At 42.6% G+C, this 24,993-nt stretch overlaps 1 protein-coding gene across 4 annotated transcripts in view; it reads left to right on the top strand.

Annotated features, from left to right (window-relative positions):
* Positions 1-1,283: 1,283 nt before the first annotated feature.
* tbc1d1 (TBC1 (tre-2/USP6, BUB2, cdc16) domain family, member 1) overlaps positions 1,284-24,993 on the top strand; it is a 46,503-nt gene continuing 22,793 nt past the window's right edge. The window contains exons 1-9 of one of the 4 annotated variants that reach the window (XM_053479893.1): positions 1,284-1,555; positions 3,243-3,506; positions 3,652-3,888; positions 16,726-17,022; positions 17,134-17,325; positions 19,188-19,277; positions 22,021-22,125; positions 23,429-23,561; positions 23,780-23,871. In XM_053479893.1, the coding sequence (XP_053335868.1) occupies positions 3,246-3,506; positions 3,652-3,888; positions 16,726-17,022; positions 17,134-17,325; positions 19,188-19,277; positions 22,021-22,125; positions 23,429-23,561; positions 23,780-23,871 (1,407 nt within the window). In that variant the 5' untranslated portion in view covers positions 1,284-1,555; positions 3,243-3,245. Of the gene's footprint in view, positions 1,556-3,242; positions 3,507-3,651; positions 3,889-9,932; positions 10,106-16,725; positions 17,023-17,133; positions 17,326-19,187; positions 19,278-22,020; positions 22,126-23,428; positions 23,562-23,779; positions 23,872-24,993 lie in introns of those variants that run through there. The other 3 variants (XM_053479894.1, XM_053479895.1, XM_053479896.1) reach the window with 3 other exon arrangements.

Below are 24,993 nucleotides of genomic sequence, written 5' to 3'. Positions count from 1 at the left end.
TTATTTATTTATTCTTTACAGTTAATTCATGTTTGCCTGAAGTTAGCTTTGAGTAAACCCTTACAGCGCTGTTTACTCCGCTTTATTTACACCCTGGACACTAGGGGGCGTCAGCAATAGCAATAATGCAACTATATATCTACTGAATTAGTTCAATAATACTGCACATAATGTCTCTGTGTTTAATTAAGTGATCTTTCTTTTTCTCTGCATGTCTGTCTATCTATTCCTATTTCTGTCCTTTTATTTGTCTTCCTGTCTGTCTGTATTTCTATCCATTAGTCTACCTATTTATTTTTCTGTTAGTCTCTATCTATGTATTCATTTGTATATCCTATCTATCTGTCTGTCTCTGTCCATCCATCCATCTATGCATCCATTATCTCTTTATCTAGATGTCTGTCTATCTATCTATCCAATATTCTATCTATCTTCTCCCTTTCAGGGGTCGCCACAGCGAATCATCTGCCTCTATCTAACCCTATCCTCTGCATCCTCTTCTCTTACACCAACTTACTTCATGTCCTCTCTCACTACATCCATAAATCTCCTCTTTGGTCTTCCTCTAGACCTCCTGTCTGGCAATTCCAACCTCATCATCCTTCTACTAATATATTCACCATCTCTCCTCTGAACATGTCCAAACCTCCTCAATCTGGCCTCTCTGACTTTTATCTACAGAACATCTAACATGGGTTGTCCCTCTGATAAACTCATTCTTGATCCTATCCATCCTTGTCACTCCTAAGGAGAACCTCAACATCTTCAGCTCTTCTACCTCCCTATCTAAGCATCATTATCGCTATCTTTCCATCCATCCATTCATGCATCTGTCTATCTGTCTGTCTGTCCATCCATTGTCTATGTATCTGTCCATCATTAACAATCTTTGACCTCAGCAAGTACCTCTATGTAGATGTAGTGTTTGTACCTCAGCAGGTTTTTGTAGAACATTTAAAATTTGTTTATAATCTATCTTTATATAGATTTTTAAAAATATTATATTATAATGTGAGATATATCTGTAAACTGTAAATAACATTCACTTTTACTGCAGCATTCATTAGTTTACTTTCTGTTTATTCATTTATTTATTTATTTATTTGTGTAAGCCCCTCCCCCCCCCCCCCCCCCGCTCCTCAGCCATATTGGTTTTTTTTTTTTTCGTTTCCCGCGTGCACAGTAACCTAACAACCAGCCCCGCCCTCCACCCCATAACGCGCATGCGCGGTGCAACAGCGCACCCGCGAGACGGACTGAAACGCCGGACTGACAGCGCCGCTCGCGCACCCTGGAAGTGTAGTAGTGTCCGCGGAGGAGAGGGGAGAGGAGCGCGCGCACGCACTTCCCTGCCGGCGCTGTGCTCCCTGACGATGACGTCACACGAGCCGGGATCTCACACACACACACACACACACACGCGCGCGCACTCTTTCACATGTGGAGCGCACTGAAGTGAGATAAAGACTAATCTAATGGGAGTGCACACTCAGAGTAACGGAATCTGATTGTAAGGAATCCGATCGAGGAGTGGGCGGAGCCTCTGCACGTCAAGGTACAGACTTATATGTGTGTGTAATTATGTGTAATTATTATTATTATTTATATTATTAATATTGTTCATGCATAGGGAGACATGCAGATGCAAAAATACAAACTTATTAAAGTTGTGTCCAATGACTCTCACTGTGTCTTTGATGTCCCTGTGCATTTCCTTATGCATTGCTTATTGCACTGTTCAACTGTTTAACAATCTTAAGCAATGTTATGATCGAACAAACACACACACACACACACCTTTGTATTATCAAAAGTGTATTTGTGATAACCGTGGTTATATTTGCAAAAAAGTCATGCTTTCTGTCTTCTGTAAAACTCTGATTGCATGGCACTCCGTACTATATATAAACCAGTGTGGTCAGTGTGTGTGTGTGTGAGAGAGAGTGAGAGAGAGGTCTGCCAACTAGGACACAACACACACTACAAATAAATTTGTTCATATTTAGAATGGACATCATTTAAAACCACTCCATCCGCTCACACACACACACACACACACACACAGAGAGAGAAAAGGAGAGGCCATGGTTTATGTGTGTGTGTGTGTGTGTGTGTTGCTGAACCTAAAATTAGTCTCTGAAAAACAAGTGTTCAGCATCAGATCAATCTCCTTGAGGATTTAGTCCTAATCCTAATCTAACTCCATCACCTTGTTTAAGGTCACATGATCAGATAAATAATTAACGATATGAATGTTATGATGCAGCCAATGTTACTAAGAAACAAGGACGTATAAAGACTTGTAGATTAAGGACGAAGACTTGCAAAGATTTTGTAAAGACTTGGTGATTGAAGACAAAGACTATGTTGAACCCGAAGCCTTGCGAAGACCTCATAAGTCTTAGTCTTCCATCGAAAAGTCTTTGTAAGTCTTTAAAAGTCTTCATAAGTCTTAGTCTTTAATCACCAAGTCTTCAAAAGTCCTCATAAGTCTCCATTCACACAGTCTTCATAAGTTTTTGTAAGTTTGTGTCCAATCACTAATTCTTCATAAGTCTTCACTCAGTAAGTCTTCATAAGTCTTCCTAAGTCTTTGTCTTCAATCTACAAGTCTTACGAATGACAAAATGCAGCTCGTTACCAATGTTACCAAGAAACCAGGAAGCGTACAAAACTTTCCCATGAAGGAAAACAGACCGGTTGGTTCTTGCTATAAAAACAAATCCTCAAAATAGTTTGTTACATTATTAAATCAATATATAGTTTAATTGTAAACAGCTCCCATATTTCCACGTTTGAGGCATTTTAGTATAAGTTTTTTACCTCCTCATACATTCCCCTGCTGTCCCTTAAGGTCTTATAAATAAATAAAAAAAAACCTCAGATGTCGTTTTGAGTAGACGTGTTCGAGAGGGCATTTGGGACCCCGAGGGAACGAGGGCTGCTCCAGAAATAGCATGACTCCCTGTGTGTCTCTTTAGTCTGGATTCAGTTCATCCTAGACCAGTTGCTCAGAACAGCGATTGCTGTTTATCCATAGGAAACTGAAGGTTCATATCATAAACTGACCTGTTCAAGGAATTAAGTAGTAGATAAAGCACTTTGAGTCGTTCTGGAGCAGTGAACTTTCTGTCACAGTCCGAGGTGTTAGCTTTCTTCAGACTTGTCTAGAAGGTGGAGTTTTATCAAACTAGAGTTGTTAACTTGGCTACTAGTGTGTACCTCTTTGTTTTTCTTTGGAGCTCATGGAGGGCATCTGCTTCGAGGTGAAACCCCAAGGCAACATCACTCCGTCTTCCCAGCCACACCCAGAAGGATCAAGAGGTAAAGATGAGGAGGAGGAGGAGGAGGAGGAGATTCGGTACAGACTGACGCTGGCGGGCTCGTTAGCAGTCCACCCGCAGACTACCATGGCTATGCTGCCATGGGTGGTTGCTGAGATACGCAAGCCTCGGCTGAAAGAGAGGAGCTTCAGCACGACCATGTCTGGACCTCAGTCTCTGGAGGTGAGTGAGGAGGAATGTGTGACTGTCCAGTTTGTGAAATCTAGTAACAGTTTAAGGACATAAACAGAATCTAATGGTGTATGCAGGGGTGGGTGGGACAAAATTCTTACCATGACCTGGAATAACCTGTCTTTCGGGCCTCCAGGTGCGCGACTGTCCGGTGGTCCTGCGGATCTCGTGTTCCTGGGTGCGCTGTGTGTTGGCCATTGCGGGCGCCGGGGACACGTGGGACCCTCTTCGGCACACCGTTCTCTTTCAGCAGCGGCCGCATCGCGTCACCAAACTCATCCACAACAGCCGAGAGCCGAGCTACTTTGCCTGTCTGGTTCGGGATGAGGTCAGAGCTACCTGCTACGTCTTCCACTGCCACGACAAACTCAAGGTACACACTCTCACACACACTGATCTGATCGATCTCAGGAGCATATAACAATGTTGTTTCTGTGGTAACTAATGTAGGGACGAACAATCGAGATAGCAATGTCACCATGGTGTATTGATAGCTAGAAGTTGATATCGCTGGAAAGTGGGCATAGTCACAAGCTGGAGAGCTACCATTACCACACCAACCCAAGTGTTTTATGACTTTTACATCACACCAATCTACCTTCGATAACACATTTTTATTTATTAAGAGACGTCATGTCGTACATTTCGCAAACAGGTAATCACGCCTTTCCTGGCGGCTACAGAACTCCGAGTTTTGACTGTAGCACTGACGCTGGAGACTCCTTCCAAAAGTAAAACCTTCAATAATGTCTCTTTCATAGCGATCGTTAAAGACGTCACTTTGGGGAATCAGGAACCGAGAATAGGGAACAGGAAGTGAAACGGGAGGAGAAAAGGCAGCTACTGTGGCGACACGTTAAAAACCAAACACACACACACACACACATACACACAGACACACATGCACACACTCGTCTGTTACGGCTATATTTCTTCATAGCACCTTCCCACCTTCCTACCCATATTTATTTCCCGGATGACCTTTACTATAGTATGTCCTGCGTAAACAACACAACCTTTCACACCTATCACAGCACCCCATCACTGATTATTTGCCTCTAACAGCACACCCCTCGAGTGTTTTATTCCCTATTTACAGCACCGGAGAGTAACGAAAGAGAAGGACGAGTTTTAGTTAAAAATCTGTGAAGTAATCTTTTTGAGGATCAGCTTTTATCTGTGCTTTGATGCTAAGGTTTAAAGGGAGCTCAGATCTGTAAATGTCACACATACACACACACACACACACACACACACACACACCATTACACGCAGAGTTTGTTTGGCTTCCATGCACCAGCAGGCTATAAAAAGGAGTGTGTATGAGAACGTGACCTCACTAGCATTTGTTTGCAGGCATTCCAAATACAGCAATCCGATCTGGGGACATGCGGACAGAACGTGCGCATGCACACACACACACACACACACACACTTATCTTAACCGTGATCTGATCTGTAACGTTAAATGAGGTTGAATTTTATTCGGATGTTGTTTGGTTATGTCATGGTTTTGTTGAGGTTGTATAAAGGTTGTGTGAAGGTTTTGTTGTTGTTTGCAAAAAAGTTTTGTGAGAGTTGTGCCCAGGTTGTATAAATGTTGTGTAAACGTTTTATAAAGAATGTGTGGAGGTTGTGCGAAGGTTGTGTAGCGGTTACTGTATGTAAACGTTGTGCCCAGGTTGTATAAATGTTGTGTAAACGTTTTATAAAGAATGTGTGGAGGTTGTGCGAAGGTTGTGTAGCGGTTACTGTATGTAAACGTTGTGTCTAGGTTGTATAGACGAAGTGTGAAGGTTGTATAAAGTTCACAGGAAGGTTGTGTAGGAGTTGTATGAAGGTTGCGTGGAGATTGTGTAGACATTGCGTAAAGATTGTATAAAGGTCAGGTGGAGGTTGTTTGGGGTTTATATGAGGGTTGTGTGGAGGTTGTTGAGGTAGTGTGGAATTTGTATGAAGGATTTGTGGAGGTGTTTAGTAGATGTTTAGTAGGAAGATTGTGTGAAGGTTGTCTGGAGGTTGTATGAAGGTTGTCTGGAGGTTGTATGAAGGTTGTAAGAAAATTCTCTGAAGATTGTATGGAGGTTGTGTACACAAAGTGTGAAGGTGGTAAAAAGGTTGTGTTGAAGTTGTGTAGAGATTAGATGGAGATTGTTTGGAGGCTCCGTAGACATTGTGTCAAGGTTGTATAAAGGTCATGTGAAAGTTATATGGTGTTTGTATTAAGGGTTGTGTGGAATTTGTTTGAATAATGCCTGTGCTTGTGTGAAGGCTTTGCGGAGGTAGTGCGGATGTTTGAGGGTTGTATTGAGGTGATGTGGAATTCGTGATTCAAGCTTGTGGTTGTGAATTATAAAGCTTGCGTCAACATGGCATGAAGGTTGTATAAAGGTTGTGCGAATGTTGTACGGAGGTTTTTGGAGAGGGGTTGTGTGGACTTTGTAAGTACACCAGTGTCAGAAAGAAGTTCTTCACCTCACTGCTCACACAGGATGTGGCTCTGCGGCATTTCCTGTTCACACAATGTGGCTATAGGTGAGAAGACATGCAGAGCGTGTGTGTGTGTGTGTGTGTGTGTGTGTGTGTGTGTATATGTTTTCGATGCAGTTCATTTTTCATTTGAAATTACCATCATGTAGTTTGCATTACAAACTCCCCCCCGCCACCGTGTTTTTTTCGCACTTTCCACATTTCTTTCTATCTCTTGATTTCTTTGTCTTTCTCTCACTTCCTCTGCCTCCCTTTCTTCTCTCTCTCTTTTTCTCTCATTCTTTCTCTCTCTCTCTCGCACATCCTCTGTTTATCTGTAAGCGGTTTTCTGTCTCTCTCTGTTTAGTATTTGAAGGCATTTAGATAACAGCGATCTGCCTCATTCCTTCTCTCTTTTTCTCTCATCAACCTTCTTTCTTTCTCTTTCTTCCTATCCCCTTTGTCTTTCTTTCTTAGTCATCCTCTTTGACTACTGATACATTATTTTATCCACTAGAGGGAGCTTCTTCTTTTGTTTTTTTTAAACTTGTATTCGGAAATACAGTTCACCAGTGTGACTGCAATATGAGATCATACACACACACACTCTCTCTCTCTTCTTCTTCCTGTCTGTCTCTCAAACCCCTTCTTTCATCATCTCATCTCAACTCGACCAGCTGTTGCTTCTGCAGGGTCACACACCCTGTGTGTACCTCGAGGTTGCCTCTGAATAGCCGTCCATCCAATCCTTTAATAATACAGGAATGTGTCTCGGTCACGAGTATTCGTCGATGCAAACATAGGAACAAATGAAAAATTATTTGTGTATTTGTTTTCTGTAAGCAATTTGTTACAAACTTTACAGATTTTAGGTTCTGAGCTCCCAGGAACCCTTCAAGAACCCACTGATGCTTTCTAGAATATTATGATAAAAATATTAACATAAAAAAACAGATTTGATTTTCAACACCGTTACACAGGATGCGTGGCCGCAGGGGAAATCAGGAAACACTGTAAACCGTTAAAGATAGTTATTTTCCAGGCTTCCTGGTTTGTCAAATTCCCCTGAACTGTTTAAATTTGGTGAGACTGGGCTGATTCAGGAAAGATTCGGGGTGTGTTCCAATTCGACACATGCTCCCTACACACTGAAGTGGAAGTTCTGATGCACCGTATGTTGTGTGAAGGTTGTTTGGGGTGTGCGAGTTGTGTGAATTTAATAGGAGCATTGTGTAAATGTTGTGTGGAAGTTGTTTGAAGGTTGTGTGAAGTTTGTATGGAGGTTGTTCGAATGTTTCATGGAGGTTGTGTGAAAGTTGTGTAAAGGTTGTTTGTAGGTTATGCATCATGGCATGGAGGTTGTCTAGAAGTTGTGGGAATGTTGCATGGAAGTTGTGTTAAACTTGTGTGGAAATTGTGTGATGGTTGTATGGAGATTAAATGAAAGTTGCGTGATGGTTACATGGAGATTGTGTAAAAGTTGTGAGGAAATTGTGTGGAGGTTTTCTTCAAAGTTGTTTAAAAGTTGTGTCGACATTGGGTGGACAGTGTGTGAATTTATTTGATCATTCTGTGAATATAAAGATTATGTGTAGTTGATGACCTTTGATGGATCTTATGTGAACTTTTTGTGACAGTTGTGTAAATGGTGTGTGGTTATGGTGTGGATGTAGTGTGCTTGTTGTGTGGAGGTTCTGGTATGGAAGGATGTGGTGTTTGTTTATTTATTTATTTATTTCAACACAAAAAAAAAACCTAAAAAACCTGAATCAGTGTTTAAAAGTGTAAAAAAACTTTATAGTAGGTTATTATAAATTTATGATTGGATTTTGTGAACAAAATCAAAAAATCTGGGTTTATGAGAACTCGAAACTTAATTTTCAGGCAGGAATTTTCTCATGTACGATATGTCCTGCAAAAGAAATCCCATTTTTAGGATAGCATGTCGACTAGTTAGCTAAAGCTAGCACTGCATTCAAACTTGTGCTGCATTTGCGCCACCTCCAAAACAGGAAGCTGGAGCTCGGAATGATGTCACGTTCAACCTTAGTGATTTTGTCTCCATGTTCGTATTTTGTTAGCAATGAGCTAAGGAAGTAACTGCATTAATTTAAATAATTATACTTAAAGTTAAAACACGCTACTTGGTTTGCTGTTCATGCTTTGCTTTGCTTTGCTGTTTTGATTGAAGGTCACGTCTTTTACGCGTTGCTAGGCAACTGAGAAATAATGTTTTTTTCCTTTCTTTTCTTTTAGTTTTTGTAGTTTTATGTTTTTCATAAAAAAAAAAAAATTAAGTCTAAAATATAAAACATTTACCTCAGTTATTTTGGTACGAAAAAAAGTGTGTGAAAATGACACAAATTAGACTTTACAATCCAGTCAACTCAATTTTATTTTTTAAGTTTTAAGTTTTTCATACACACAACATGAAGATGAACTGATTGTAAACAATAATACAAAAACAAATAATAATAATAATAATAAATAATAATAATAATAATTAAAAACATGAAGGTAAAAAACCTAGGCCAGTCTGGGAAATCAACATTAAGAAGAATGCGAGAAGAAAAAGAACGGTGTTGCTAGGCAACTTGGAAACACTTCTTACTTTTAGCTAACACTTTTTATTTTTAGGTTTAAGTTTTTCTTATAGACAACGAAAAGATAAAGTGATTGTTAACAACAAACAATAACTAGAGAGACACATTTCCTGAAGAAAATGTGAGTGGTGCTTGCTGTGGCATCATACTGTAGTCAGAGCTATGATGTCACAATTGATGTTGGTCTCAATGTTAAGTCTGTGGGACTTTTTAGGGCGGTTAATTGCCACCAGACATCCCTTAGAAAAGTCATAGCACCCCATTCCCGAATGAGCCGCACGATTTAACACCCGGTGCATGGCTCTATGACAAACGGTGCTGGACTAGTTACACGAACTTTTGGCGGAAGAAGAAAAAGAAGAAGCAGAAAAAAAAGCCTGTGAGATAACAATAGTAGTGCTTCGCTTTGCAAGCACCACTAATTAAAAAAATTTGGTTGATCTGGAAGAATTGACATTAAGGCCTTGTTCACACGGGCTTTAAAATCGAGCGTTTTTCTTGCGTTCGTAGCGTCCGGTGAGCATGGATCAAGCGGCGAGTGTTTTCTACGCATAGGAGTCAATAAGAGTGTTCACAGGGCTTTGGTGACGTGCGTTTGTCCGGCTGCGCGTTCATACGGCATTAAAAAAAACGTTGCATGCAGCTTTTTCTTGCCGTTCAAAACCCAACGAACGCAAGGAAACCGCTTCTAGTTCGTTTTCTTCGCGTTCATTTTACGCTTCGGAGGACCGGATATATCCCATGATCCTACATGATACACATAGGGAAATGCGGAAAAGGCTGGTGTAGACGTCAATCAAGCGCCACTACAAAACACAATATAAACGTCTAGGACGTTTAGAGCACGTTCGTTTATCCCAAAACTTAACGCACGTGTGAACAAGGCCTAAGAAGAAGAAGAAGTAGAACGGTGTTGCTAGGCAACTGGGAAATAATATGGCCACCCCTGGAAGCTAACGCTTTTAATTTTTAGATACAATGTAAAGATGAAGTGAATGCAAAAACAAACAACAACAAATAACAATACAACAACTACTACTTCTACTACTACTAATAATAATAATAATAATGAGTTATGAATGTAAAAAGATTACCTCAGGTATTTTGGTACAAAAAAAAGTGACAGGAAAATGACACAAATAATTAGACTTTACCACACAATTTTATTCAATTCCGTTAACCAAGTGTTATTTATTATTATTTTTTTTTTATTGAAACGTGAATTTACTAACAATGTTATTTTTTTTTATAAATATATTTTTAGATGTTGTCACTTTAAAATAATCAAGTCATGGCGGCCGGTGTTGTGTGAATCCGGGCACTTCTCAGGGAGCTCGGGTCGGATTGTGACGCACCCTTTCCCCTCCGGTAGAGTGCCGTTGGAAAGGCGGACTTCTCCAACTCTTTTCTTTTTTCTTTTCACATGTATTTATTTTTAAAGAACACTAAATGGCCGTGGCGATGAAAGCGCGCTTCCAGAACTTTCTCCGGAGGGAGGCGAAGGCGGGAAAAGACACCGTGAGTACCGCGTGCGCAGTCTCGAGGCGCTGAGCTCCACAACTCGGCGTGTTTAGGAGAAGTTCAGCCTGACAGTGTGTGTGTGTGTGTGTGTGTCATTCTCAAGGGCTAACAGGCTAACAGGCTAAACCCGGGCAGCTCCCAGTGTCTCCTAACACACACACACACACACACACACTGTGTTTTATTAGATCACACTGTTCCTGCTGTTAGGAGTTTACTCAGGGGTCTGGTGTTATTGTTATTGTTTTTGTTTATGTCTGATGTTTGTGTGTGTTAGCTTAGCTTTGGGGAAACTAATAAACTCTGAAGTGGTGAAGAGTAAAACATTCAGCTGAGTGTGTGTACAGACAGGGGGGGGCAATACTAATGAGAGAGAGAGAGAGGGGGGGGGCATGTACAGTGTTTGGTGAGAGACAGGATGGACAGGTGAGAGACATGTTTAAGGAGGGACACAGACTGAGAGACAGATAGAGAGAGAGACAGAATGAGAGCGGGTGAGGGACAAGTGGACAGAGAGAGAGAGAGAGAGATGTATTAGGAGAAGAGACAGAATAAGAGCATGTGAGGGACAAGTGGACAGAAAGAGAGAATGAGAGCGTGTGAGGGACAAGTGGACAAAGAGAGAGAGAGAGGTATTAGGAGAGGACAGAATGCGAGAGAGAGGCATAGAGACTGACAGAATCAGAGTCACGTGAATAGAGAAGGACGTTAATAGAGACGGACAGAATGAGAGAGAGACATAAAGAGAGACCGACAGAATAAGAGAGAGAAGTAATAAGAGACAGATAGAATAAGAGAGAGACATATGAAGAGAGAAAGATAAGGGGGGAGAGGGAGTACAGCGGTCCTTATCTCACTGTGTTGTGTTAGGACGGGAATTGATTAGTGTGTGTGTGTGTGTGAGTGAGGCACACACACACACATGATTGTCCTCAGCCACCTCATGTGACTGGCTGGCAAAAACAACACTGTAAAACCACCTTGCATCCTGTGTGTGTGTGTGTGTGTGAGAGAGAGAGAGAGAGAGGGAGAGAGGGACAGACCACAGCACTTCAGCTGTATGATGTCATTTTCTGTTATTCTCTCTCTTTTTATGGGGCACTTTATGACCTTATGACCTTTGAACTTGGGATCACTCTCAGGGTGCATGGGAAACAGGGTGGAATTTTCCTCAATGCGCGCACACACACACACACACACACGGATGCTCTGCAGTGAGTTATGGTTGTGTGATGGACAGTGAGTGTGTAAATGTTTAAAATCACTGGCTTCATTCTGACACTGTTCTCATCTGCATTACTCCCTCTGTTTTTGTCTCTCTCTCTCTCTGTCTCTGTATCTGTCTCTCTCTCTGTTTCACTTTTGACTTTCTCAGAAAATGTCTGAAAATGTTTCTCTGAGCCTCAGTGGAGATGTGAAAGCAAACACACACACACAATATCAGACCGCTGTGATGCACAGAGTGCCAATACTTTAGTTCGATTAAAGGGCTCGATGTTGGTCGGTTCGATTTACTTTCGTTTTGCACGTGACGTTTCCTAACCGTTATGGACTGTGAGATTGTAACAGGCAGCAGAGTTTATTAGGCGACTTTAGTGCTTTATAAACTCCACTGCTGTAATAAACAGAGCCGTGACCATCAGTGCTGCGAGAACTGAACACATCACATTCACCGTCTACCCATGATTCATAGCACTGATAGTGAGTCAGGACTGAGAGGGTAGTGAGCGTGTAATAAGTGTGTAATGGTAGTGCGAGGGTAGTGGGAGGGTAGTGTGAGGGTAATGAGCTTCCACAGAACCGGTGAGGGTAAGGGCGCAGTATAAGGGCGCAGTATAAGGTAGTGAGCTAGTATAGTGTGTGAGATCGTAGTGAGCGAGTGTGATAAATAGAGTTAAATATTATTATTGAAACCTGAAAGAGAAGCGAAAGAGAAACTTTAAATCAGAGAGACACTGTAACGTCCGAGTTACACTACAGATTAGACAAGAGGAAGGAACTACAGTACTATCCTTCTGTCTCACACACACACACACACACACATTGTTTCTCTCCCTCTTTCACTTATTGTCTGTGTTTCTTTGTCCATCACCGTCTCTCTCTGTCTCTCATTCCCTTCTTTTGTGTCCCTTGTTCTCTTTCTGTCTCTCTTTTATTTCTCTATCTATTAATAGTTTAATTCTCTCTTTCTCTCTGTGATGGAGAGACTTTACTGAATCACTACGGTAACACAGAGGCAGAAATGGTTCATCACCCCTTCATCACTTCTTCGTCCCTCCTTCATCCCTCTGTCTCTCTCTCTTTTTTTTTTTTGAAAACGTAAATAAAAATAAATCTCAGAGAATCGTTCTGAAATCGCGAGATTAAAGACGCAGCGTCTGTGGTGTGAGTTTGAGGACTCGGTTTACACACTGACTTCATTTAAAGATTAGTCACAGTTCTGTCAGCTTATCTCACTTCCTGTGTGTGTGTGTGTGTGAGTGTGAGAGGTGGCAGAGGAACGAACAGCTGAGGGATTGACTCAGACAATGTTCAGGCCTCGTATGGCATCAGCCTCTTCTGAGAAACACATCAATATGAAAAACTGCAAACACACACACACACTAAAAAAACAGCACGAGGTCAAGTAGCATGAGAAGGTGCAGCGTGAGAGTGTGTGTGTGTGAGTGTGAGAGAGAAAGAGTTAAAGGTAGCGCTCTTATGAGCAACACTGAGATCGACAGAAGCGCAGGAGACGGAGACATGTTCCTGCAAGAGACACAGAGACAGAGAGGAGGAGGACGAGGAGGATGAGTGCACGGCAAAGTGAATAAGAAGTGCTGAGGAATAAAGATCAGGAATTAAAGACAAGAATAAGAGAAGCATGTAGAGAGAAAGAGAGAGAGGGGGATTGGTCATGCCTTCAATGCTAAACTGGCTGATTAAGGTGAGTAAGTTAGGTGTGTGTGTGTGTGCCATAGTACAGACCTATGCTGGTCGTCTCAGCTTATTCGTTTCTTAAAACACTTTCACTGTCCACAGTCAGTGAGTGAAAATGATTCAGTGATTCATGATTCAAATGATTTGTAACTCAGAATAATTCAGTGATTGATTCAAATGATTCGTGATTTAAAAAAATTGTTAGTGAAAATGATTCAGTGATTGATTCAAATGATTTGTAATTCAAAATAATTCAGTAAGTAAAAATCATTTGGCGATTTTTTTTTTTATTATTATTATTTTTTTTATTTTTTTTTATTTTATTCCAAATAATTCAATATAATTCAGTAAGTGAAAATGATTCAGTGATTAATTCAAAGGATTTGTAATTTAGAATAGTTCTGAGTTAAAGTGATTCAGTGATTAATTTTAATGATTTGTGATTCATAATAAGTGAAAATTGTTCAGTGAATTATAAATCAGAATGATTCAGTGAGTGAAAATGATTTGGAATTAATTGATTTGGATTCAGTGTTTGAAACGATTCAAGGTTAAGAATTAACCAAAGATTTAGAGTAAGCGAGTCAATGGAAATAATCCACAGATTCAAATGATTCAAGGCTCAGAATGACTTTGTGATTTAACGGGTTTGTATTTTAAATGATTCGACGATTCTGTGATTCAAAAGAATGCATCGATACAAATGATTCAGGATCCAGAACGATTCAGTGATTCATTTCGGTCTGTGAGTGAAGATGGTTCAGTGAGTCACAATGATTCAGTAATTCAGAATGACTCTGCTGCCTCTAAACAGAGTCAGAGGACAAACAGTCCCACCGACCTCAGGTGCAGAACTGAAACGGTTGTGTCAGTCGTAGTTCAGACTCTGCGCTGCTCGACGCCTCGGGCTATAAAACCTGAGAGCAGATCTCTCACTGAGGAATGCGGCGTCGCTCCAGCGCGAGAACTGAACCGCATGGACGAGGGTGTGATGCGTGAGGGACAATGTGACGGAAAAATCACCTTAGGATCCTCTAAGACACGTGAGACACTTCGCTTGTACGCTTGGAGAAAAACGGCCTCGCGTGTCACTCGCGAACGATGTCATCACCTAGGCTTTGTTCCCGCCCACTAGCTGACTCCTCCTCCTTACACCACACCAACCAATCAGTGAGGGTGAAGCGTAATGCTTGTTTCCTCAAAGTGATATCTGTCCTTTTCTACACACACACACACACACACACACACAGAGGCGCGGTCACCTGTTTAAAGGAAGGGTGGGCCTGGTTTTATTTTTCTTCCATTACATCTGACACAGAGCTCTCATTGAAAGAAGTGTGTGTGTGTGTGTGTGTGTGTAGGCTCTTTCATCACATCCTGCAGTTTGTTCTGGCATTTGGTTGGCATTAAACGTCATTAGAGTCAGCTCAGGCCATAAACAGCAAGTGTGTGTGTGTGTGTGTGAGATATTAAAGCAGCATGTTGGTTGTAGGCGTATCCTAAACCTTAGTGTGTTTTTAATGCAGTTTGCATTCCTCTTCTGGACAAGACGTGACACGACCCAGCTACACCCACGTACACACTCTCTCTCTCCCTCTCTCGCTTCATCAGCATGTTTTTACCATTTGGTTCTCCCATGGTACTACCCACAATGCCATGCGACTACTTGCTCTTACTTTATGACTGAGCGAGGCAATGATTCAAACGATTCAAGACTCAGAACTCTCAAGTGATTCAGAACGAGTCAGTGGGTGAAAATGAGTCAGTGAGTCAAATGATTCAAGACTCAAATTTATGAGTAAGTTATTTAGTGAATCAAAGTGAGTCAGTGATTCAAATGATTCAAAATTTCTAAGTGATTAAGTGATTCAGAATTAATCAACAAGGAAAATAAGGAGCGTCTGGGACCGACTCAGTGAGTCAAAATGATTCTGTGATTCCGAATGATTTAGTGAATCAAAAGATTTAAGAAGTTATTCAGTGTTTCTGAGTGAATGATTCAGTGATTTAAAGTTTAGAATGATTCTGTAATCAGAGTTATTTCGGAATGTCTCAGAGATCGGTAATGCATTCAGTGATTTAAACGATTCAGTGAATGAGTCAGTGATTCAAATGATTTAAAACTTGATATAAAATGTTTCTTTGATTCAAAATGAGTCATCAAGTAAATAATGATTCAGCGACCTAAAAAGACTCAGAAGTCAGTGAGTCAAAATGATTCAGTGGTTCAGATTTGGTGATTAGGTGAATTCGCTTCTGAACGAGTCAGTGAGTGAAAATGCTTTAGAGTTCAGAACGAGGCAGTGATTTAAATGATTATTTTTTAATATTTAGTGGTCTGGAGTGAGTCAGTGATTCATTGTAAAATTTTAATATTACACAAAGAGAACCCGAGTAAATACAAAGTGCTGTGTTTAAAGAATGATTCATTTATTAAGGGGGAAAAAAGCTGTCCAAACCCCCCCCCCCCCCCCCCCCCCAAACCTAATGACTGGCTGTGCCACCCTTGGGGGCAACAACTGCAACCAAGTTTGTAATGTCCCTCACGTCACTCTGGACAAATTCTGTCTCGCTCTTCTTTGAAAAATTGTAAGGTTGTGGCACTTGATTTAGGTCCGGACTAGGCCACTCCAAAACCTTAATTAATTTTTTTTTACAGGTGGACTTGCTAATGTGTTTCTGATCATTGTTCAGCTCTGGAACCCAAGTACGCTTGAGCTTGAGGTCACAAACTGATGGTCGGACATTCTCCTTCAGGATTTTCTGAATTCATGGTTCCATCAGTTATAGCAAGTCGTCCAGGTCCTGAAACTGTAAAGCCCCAGCCCATCACGCTACCACCACCATGTCAGACTGTTGGTGTTGGTGGGATGTTCTCTTTATAAAACGCTGTGTTTTCTGTGGCAGATGTGAGGCGAGCCTTTGTGTTGTTTTTGGTCAGCAGTGACTTTCACCTTGGAACTCTCACATGGAAGCCATTTTTGCCCCCCAGTCTCTTTCTTATTGTTGAATTATGAACACTGACCTAAACTGAGGTGAGTGAGGCCTGCAGGTCTTTAGATGTTCTTCTAGGAGTAATTTGGGTTGGCTGGTCATTCCTGGGAAGGATGAGATGAGGCTTATCTTGAGAGCTTTTACCGTGCTTTATTTTGTCAGAAAGGTTCTTTTTATGTAATTTCTTGATTCAGCAGGTCTGGCAGTAATCAGGTCTGGGTGTCGGAAGTAAAATTCGCCACAGCTTTTCCAAAAAAAAATTAAAAATCACAGTTCATTCACGATTTACAGTAGCACATGGGGGCAATTACTTTTTCACACAGGGCCAGGTAGGTTTGAACAGCTTTTTTTTTTTCTTCTAACTAAATAAAATCATAATTTAAAACCTACAAAAACTATTCAGGTTATCTTTGTGTAATGTTGAAAAAACGGGGGGCAAATACTTTTTCACAACACTGTAGTGTATCAGCACGTTGTCTCTGGTGAAGGTTGGACCCGTTCGCTTTGGGTTAGATCAGTTTAGAACGTCAGAATCTTGTGACCTCAGGAAAAAGCATTATTTATGTCTCTCTCTCTCTCTCTCACACACACACACACACACACACACACACACACACACACGTTGGGTTTGATTATTTCCACTTCTTCTTCCCCTGACATAACAAAACGTTAGATGACGATCCGCGATTGCTTCCTTCCTCCAGGTCCCGGAGATCATCAGCACCCTGAGGCAGGCCAGCAAGAACTCGGCCCGGCAGGAGGACACGCCCACGGCCCCGCCCACCGAGTCTCACCCGGACCCCGCCCGGCACGACGGCCCGGAATCGGCGACGGCCTTCGCGAAGAAGTTCGAGGTGCTGTTCTGCGGGCGCGCCGTGGTGGCGAGGAAGAACGCCCCGCCCGCTCTGATAGACGAGTGCATCGAGAAGTTCAGCCGCGCCAACGCGAACACGAACAGCTCGCTGGCCGCCGGGATCAGGAGAGCGTTCTCGCTCACGCAGGTCAGCTTCACCGCGTCACGCTAGAAAACCACCAAAGCCACGCCCCCCCACCACCACACCACACCACCCACCCCCCCACCTCCTCTCTCTGACACTGTGTTTGTGCTGCAGGTGGTAAACGGAGCGGATGGAGGAGGAGGAGGAGGAAAGAAGGCGCTGTTTTTCCGGAAAGATCCGAGCTTCCCGTCTCTGCAGGCGCTGGATGAGAACGGACTCTCGCCCGAGCTGCAGCGCCGGACGGCCAACGGAGCCACCGGGGTTCAGCCGACCAGCCTGCAGGAGAACAGGACCATGCTGTTCACGGTGAACACACACACACACACACACACACACACACAAAACAGTCCTGCGACCATGGACTCCGGTTTCCTCCTCTTAAATTCCACCGACGTTTAAAAGGTCACCCTGAGAGACGGTGTGTTTGAGGACGTGTCCTAGTGTGTTTAACCTCGAGGTGTGTGTCCAAGTGTTACCTTGGTTTTCTCACTATGGAGATATTACTGTTACACACACACACACACACACACACACACGTGTTCTGTTTATACACCTGAACCTTTTTAAAGCATGTGCGAGTGGCGTTTGAGTCAATCTGGGACTTAAGATAATGGTGCAGAATAACAACACGGTTATAGGTTGATTGATTCAGTTCAGTTGATTGATTCATAAATTGATTCAGTTATGAACCAACTCCAGAATCGATTCATTTCCTTTTTTTACGCCTCTGTGCGAGAGCTTCCACAGCTGTGTTCATGGTGAGAGTCACTTTTTGTTAGTTATTTATTATGTAAAAATTTAAGATTGACATTTTTTTTTCCCCCAAGAATTTTAAAACTAAATTTAAATTTATTTGTGTAAAAACTGCTTGGAACAGACACAGTTTTGTAGAAAAAAACAAACAAACAAAAGCAATGTATATTTTTAGTAGAGATGAACCGGTCCTGACCAGAATTGTCCGGTTTTCAGTTTGATTGATCAGCTTCAGATATAAACGTTTTTGTCCCGGGTGCAGAAGCTTCTGAGCGGCGCGACAGGAACACGTTTTTACGACGTTACATTATCATTACACACACTTACACCAGTCTCAAAACACCGCCGGCGCTAATTAGTCCAAAATAAGGTGTGTTAAAAGCTGAAGACGCCCACACGCTTACGAGTTATGAGAGAAGACGTCTCGGTTTCTTCATGATCCTACAGGTGGCGCTCCCTGAACTAAACCCACATTTTCATCACGTGTGTTCGGAGTGAATCATTGAAATAATGATGGCGGACGACGTAACAGAGATACACGCTGCTTGGTAACGATGTAGCTTCAGTGTTTAATTTAATTCGAAGTTGAACGTCAAACTCTTGTATTTGAAGTTAGTTTGTAGTGTTTAAAGCGAGAAAATTAATGTTTTAAGAAACGGGCGACGTTTAATTACTCATTAAACCTTATTTAAATGTTTAAAATTGTAACAAAATCGGGGAAAATTAATATTGAATCAGGACGTTAAAAAAAAAAATGCGCTACTTATCGAATCGTGATGAAATCTTGATTCCCGTCCCTAGTTCTGAGACTTAAACCTCCCTTTATGTCTCTATATAATCCCCTGCTACACTAACACACTTGTCCCAGTGTCTCTCCCTGGGAGTCTGGACACCATCAGGGTAGAACGTCTCCTCGGTTAGATCGGACCGAGTCTGATTCACCATCGCTGCTGCACCGTTATCGAGCGTCTTTCGTAATAAAGACTCGTTTCCAGTATCCTAATAATGACATAATGACAGGCTTTCAGAGAGAGAGAGCATGGAACAATGTCTAATTCTCTCTCTCACACACACACACACACACACACACACAGTAGACCCAGCAGTTGCGGTCTCACCTCAGTGAGGGAAAAATGTCTGTGCTTGTCTTGTGCTGGTGAAACCACACAGATGTATGCGGGCACACACACACACACACACACACACACACACACACACACACACACTCTTGCCTATTGACTTTTGAACACACTGGTTTCACTGAATGTTTGATAGCAGGAGGAGGATGACATCAGAGCCAGGACACGTATGAGCAACATATAATACCTGTGTGTATACCTGTAACAGCTCTTTCTCATTGTATTCACACACACACACACACTGACACTGAGTTTTGTTTCTTCTTTTGTTTGTAGATCGGGCGCTCGCAGATCTTCTTAGTGAGTCCAGACAGTAAGAAAGTGGCCATCGAGAAGAGCTTCAGGGAAATCTCTTTCTGTTCACAGGTCTCACACACACACACACACACACACACACACTCTCTCTCTCAGATATTAAATATGTTTAGTTCTCTGGTTTCACTTTAACTTGGGGGTTGTACAGAAGAAGTAGCCTGTGTATTTATTAATGATACAGAAAGAGGCGTGGCCTATGCAGATATTTCTCTTAGTTCTACAGAAGGAGGAGGCGTGGCCTGTGTGGCTATTAGTTCTACAGAAGGAGGAGGCGTGGCCTGTGTGGCTATTAGTTCTACAGAAGGAGGAGGCGTGGCCTGTGTGGCTATTAGTTCTACAGAAGGAGGAGGCGTGGCCTGTGTGGCTATTAGTTCTACAGAAGGAGGAGGCGTGGCCTGTGTGACTATTAGTTCTACAGAAGGAGGAGGCGTGGCCTGTGTGGATATTAGTTATACAGAAGGAGGCGTGTCCTGTGTGGATATTAGTTATACAGAAGAAGGCGTGGCCTGTGTGACTATTAGTTCTACAGAAGGAGGAGGCGTGGCCTTTGTGGCTATTAGTTCTACAGAAGGAGGAGGCGTGGCCTGTGTGGCTATTAGTTCTACAAAAGGAGGCGTGGCCTGTGTGGCTATTAGTTCTACAAAAGGAGGCGTGGCCTGTGTGGCTATTAGTTCTATAGAAGGAGGAGGCGTGGCCTGTGTGGCTATTAGTTCTACAGAAGGAGGAGGCGTGGCCTGTGTGGCTATTAGTTCTACAGAAGGAGGAGGCGTGTCCTGTATGGATATTAGTTATACAGAAGAAGGCGTGGCCTGTGTGGATATTAGTTCTACAGAAGGAGGCGTGGCCTGTGTGTCTATTAGTTCTACAGAAGGAGGCGTGGCCTGTGTCTATTGGTTCTACAGAAGGAGGCGTGGCCTGTGTCTATTAGTTCTACAGAAGAAGGCGTGGCCTGTGTGGATATTAGTTCTACAGAAGGAGGAGGCGTGGCCTGTGTGACTATTAGTTCTACAGAAGGAGGAGGCGTGGCCTGTGTGGATATTAGTTATACAGAAGGAGGCGTGTCCTGTGTGGATATTAGTTATACAGAAGAAGGCGTGGCCTGTGTGGCTATTAGTTCTACAGAAGGAGGAGGTGTGGCCTGTGTGGCTATTAGTTCTACAGAAAGAGGCGTGGCCTGTGTGGCTATTAGTTCTACAGAAGGAGGCGTGGCCTGTGTGGCTATTAGTTCTATAGAAGGAGGAGGCGTGGCCTGTGTGGCTATTAGTTCTACAGAAGGAGGCGTGGCCTGTGTGTCTATTAGTTCTACAGAAGGAGGCGTGGCCTGTGTGTCTATTAGTTCTACAGATGGAGGCGTGGCCTGTGTGTCTATTAGTTCTACAGAAGGAGGCGTGGCCTGTGGCTATTAGTTCTACAGAAGAAGGCGTGGCCCGTGTGGCTATTAGTTCTACAGAAGGAGGAGGCGTGGCCTGTGTGGCTATTAGTTCTACAGAAGGAGGAGGCGTGGCCTGTGTGACTATTAGTTCTACAGAAGGAGGAGGCGTGGCCTGTGTGGCTATTAGTTCTACAGAAGGAGGCGTGGCCTGTATGGATATTAGTTATACAGAAGGAGGCGTGGCCTGTGTGGATATTAGTTATACAGAAGGAGGCGTGGCCTGTGTGGATATTAGTTATACAGAAGAAGGCGTGGCCTGTGTGGCTATTAGATCTACAGAAGGAGGCGTGGCCTGTGTGGCTATTAGTTCTACAGAAGGAGGAGGCGTGGCCTGTGTGGCTATTAGATCTACAGAAGGAGGCTTGGCCTGTGTGGCTATTAGTTCTACAGAGGAGGAGGCGTGGCCTGTGTGGCTATTAGTTCTACAGAAGGAGGAGGCGTGGCCTGTGTGGCTATTAGTTCTACAGAAGGAGGAAGCGTGGCCTGTGTGGCTATTAGTTCTACAAAAGGAGGCGTGGCCTGTGTGGCTATTAGTTCTACAGAAGGAGGCGTGGCCTGTGTGGCTATAAGTTCTACAGAAGGAGGCGTGGCCTGTGTGGCTATTAGATCTACAGAAGGAGGCTTGGCCTGTGTGGCTATTAGTTCTACAGAGGAGGAGGCGTGGCCTGTGTGGCTATTAGTTCTACAGAAGGAGGAGGCGTGGCCTGTGTGGCTATTAGTTCTACAGAAGGAGGAAGCGTGGCCTGTGTGGCTATTAGTTCTACAGAAGGAGGCGTGGCCTGTGTGGCTATTAGTTCTACAGAAGGAGGATGCGTGGCCTGTGTGTCTATTAGTTCTACAGAAGGAGGCGTGGCCTGTGTGGCTATTAGTTCTACAAAAGGAGGCGTGGCCTGTGTGGCTATTAGTTCTACAGAAGGAGGCGTGGCCTGTGTGGCTATTAGTTCTACAGAAGGAGGCGTGGCCTGTGTGGCTATAAGTTCTACAGAAGGAGGCGTGGCTTGTGTGTCTATTAGTTCTACAGAAGGAGGCGTGGCCTGTGTGGCTATTAGTTGAACAGAATAATGAGGAGGCGTGGCCTTTTTGGTTATTAGTTTTATAGAAGGAGGTGTGGCCTGAGTGACTTATTTCTATAGAAAGAAGGGGCAGGGCCTGTGTGGTTATTAGGTCTAAGAGGGAGGAGGTGTGGCTGTTATGCTTGTCAGTCACAAAGAGGGAGGCGTGGCCTCAGGTGTGTGTTTCCTCTACAGAGCTTATCTGTATAATATTCATCAGACATTTTATACACATTTGTCTTTAGAATTTACATGATTGTATATTTTAATTGGCAGTTTAAACTTTAAAAGTGTGTGTGTGTGTGTGCAGGGAATACGACACGTGGATCACTTCGGGTTTATCTGTAGGGAGTCGGACGAGGGCGGGAGCTGTCAGTTCGTGTGCTACGTGTTCCAGTGTACAGACGAGGCTCTGGTGAGAACCGGGTGATGAGAATACAGTGGGGCAAAAAAGTATTTAGTCAGCCACCAAGTGTGCAACTCCTTTGTTCTCCACTTGTTACCTATATTAATGTATTAATGGCATCAGTATAAAAGACACCTGTCCACAACCCCAAACAGTCACACTCCAAACTGGCCAAGACCAAAGAGCTGTCAAAGGACACCAGAAACAAACTTGTAGACCTGCACCAGGCTGGGAAGACTGAATCTGCAGTAGGTAAGCAGCTTGGTGTGAAGAAACCAACTGTGGGAGCAATTATTAGAAAATGGAAGACGTACAAGACCACTGATAAATCCCCCTCGATCTGGGGCTCCAAGCAAGATCTCAACCAGTAGAGTCAAGATGATCACAAGAACTGTGAGCAAAAATCACAGAACCACACGTGGGACCTAGTGAATGACCTGCAGAGAGCTGGGACCAAAGTAACGAAGACTACCATCAGTAACACACTGCGCCGCCCGGGACTCAAATCCTGCAGTGCCAGACGTGTTCCTCTGCTTAAACCGGTACACGTCCAGGCTCGTCTGAAGTTTGCTAGAGAGCATTTGGATGATCCAGAAGAGGATTGGGAGAATGTTACATGGTCAGATGAAACCAAAATAGAACTTTGTGTTTGGAGGAGAAAGAATGCTGAGTTGTATCCAAAGAACACCATACCTACTGTGAAGCATGGGGGTGGAAACATCACGCTTTGGGGCTGTTTTTCTGGGACCAGGACGACTGATCCATGTAAAGATGACTGATCCTTTTTTCCATCAGCAAGAGCATTAAAGATGAAACGTGGCTGGGTCTTTTAGCATGACAATGATCCCAAACACACCACCCGGGCAATGAAGGAGTGGCTTCGTAAGAGGCATTTCAAGGTCCTGGAGTGGCCTAGCCGTTCTCCAGATCTGCATAGAGGAACGGGCCAAAATACCAGCAACAGTGTGTGAAAACCTTGTGAAGACTTACAGAAAATGTTTGATCTCTGTCGTTGCCAACAAAGGAAATATAACAAAGTATTGAAATGAAATGTTGTTGATCAAATACTTATTTTCCACCATAATTTGCAAATAAATTTAAAAATCCTACAATGTGATTTTCTGGATTTTTTTTTCTTAGTTGAGGTGTACCTATGATGAAAATTACAGGCCTCTCTCATCTTATTAACTGGGAGAACTTGAACAACTGGTCGCTGACTAAATACTTTTTTGCCCCACTGTGTAACAGAATTGTGTGTGTGTGTGTGTCGGGTTGAGGATGATGATGATGATCCGTTGTTTTCTGCGTGCAGGTGGATGAGATCATGCTGACTCTGAAGCAGGCGTTCTCCGTGGCCGCGCTGCAGAGGAGCACTAGGACCCAGAGCCTGCAGTGTGACTCCTGCCCCATGCAAGAGCTGCACCGCCTCTGTGACCACATCGAGGGTCAGCGCTGCAGTCTCACACACACACACACACACACACACACACACACTACAACATACTGTAATCATCACTCAGGCTGATTTACTTTAGCCCACGCCCATAAAACACCATAAAAGGCAAAAGTCTTTGGAATAAATGCAATCACACATAACTGGTGTGTATTTCTATTTCAATGTCTTGTTGTGTGTGTGTGTGTATATGTGTGTATGTGTATGTAGGTCTACCTGCAGCCAAGGCGAAGCTGGAGCTCCAGAAGCATGTTGCGTTTCTGGATAACCAGGAGCAGGCGTGTGTGTTTGAGACCACCCAGGTGTGTAATATAACACACACACACACACACACACATAAAATACTCCCTTTTTCTTAGCAAAGGCGTGTGACTTTATTTATTTTTTTTTAATTACCTCAGGATTTCCTTAACTGGTTGCAGCGGTCATTAAGAGCAGGAATGCATTGAGAAGTGGTAAAATGTGACCTCTAGTGGGCATACTGAGAAATGCACTTTCTGAAGTTTTAAAATGAATTAAGAGGAAAAAAAATAAAAGGCACACACACTAAAACTTTAAATTAAAATGCAAGCGAGCTAAAAAGTCCTTTGTTAAGAAATAAGAGCTTTATATACAGAATGTGGACAGCTATATTGTGTGTCGCAGAAGTGGTGTAACTGGTTTAGTGCATGGCTTGAAACAGAGTAAGTTCTTCATTCACTTATTAAGGAAACCTGAACGAACACACAGCCAGATTCATGTAAAATCCGACTGTTAAGCCGTAAACAGTCTTAAAAACTGAACTCTGGCACTGATTATGTGCAGCGTTAGCAGGTTTTTTTAGTTACTGCAGGATTTCCTTAACTGGTCACAGGAATGCATTGATAGAACTCTTAAAACGTGACACCTAGTGGACATTTTGAGAAATGCACTTTTAAAAGTTTTGAACTTTAGGGTAAAGGTGTGAAAAAGTTTTAAAATTCATTTAAATAAAAAAAAAAAGTAAAGGGCGCACACAAACACAAACTTTAAATGCTTAACACATAAATGTGTACTTAAAACTAAAAAGTCCTTTGTTAACAAATGAGAGCTTAATATACCTGTACAGAATTGGGACAACTATATATAATATATATATATATATATATATATTGTGTGTGTGCGTGCACAAGTCGTAGACATGGAGTCACTGGTTTCTGCATGACTTGAAACAGAATTTGTTTCTTGCTCGTTAAGGAAACAGAACGAACACATCCAGATTTTTGTTAAATCCAATTGTTAAAGTATAAACAGTCAGACTGAACTTAAAACTGAACTGAACTCTAGTACTGATTATGTGCAGTGTTAGCAGCTTACTTTTTTTACTGCAGGATTTCCTTAACTGAGTACAGGAATGCATTACAAAAAAGAAAAAAAAAATGCTAAACCTGACATCTAGTGGCCAT

Source organism: Clarias gariepinus, chromosome 20 (assembly GCF_024256425.1).
Source record: "Clarias gariepinus isolate MV-2021 ecotype Netherlands chromosome 20, CGAR_prim_01v2, whole genome shotgun sequence".
NCBI classification, from domain to species: Eukaryota; Metazoa; Chordata; class Actinopteri; order Siluriformes; family Clariidae; genus Clarias; species Clarias gariepinus.
The sequence above is the reverse complement of the archived record's forward strand: the minus strand, read 5'-3'. Positions and strand labels throughout refer to the sequence as shown.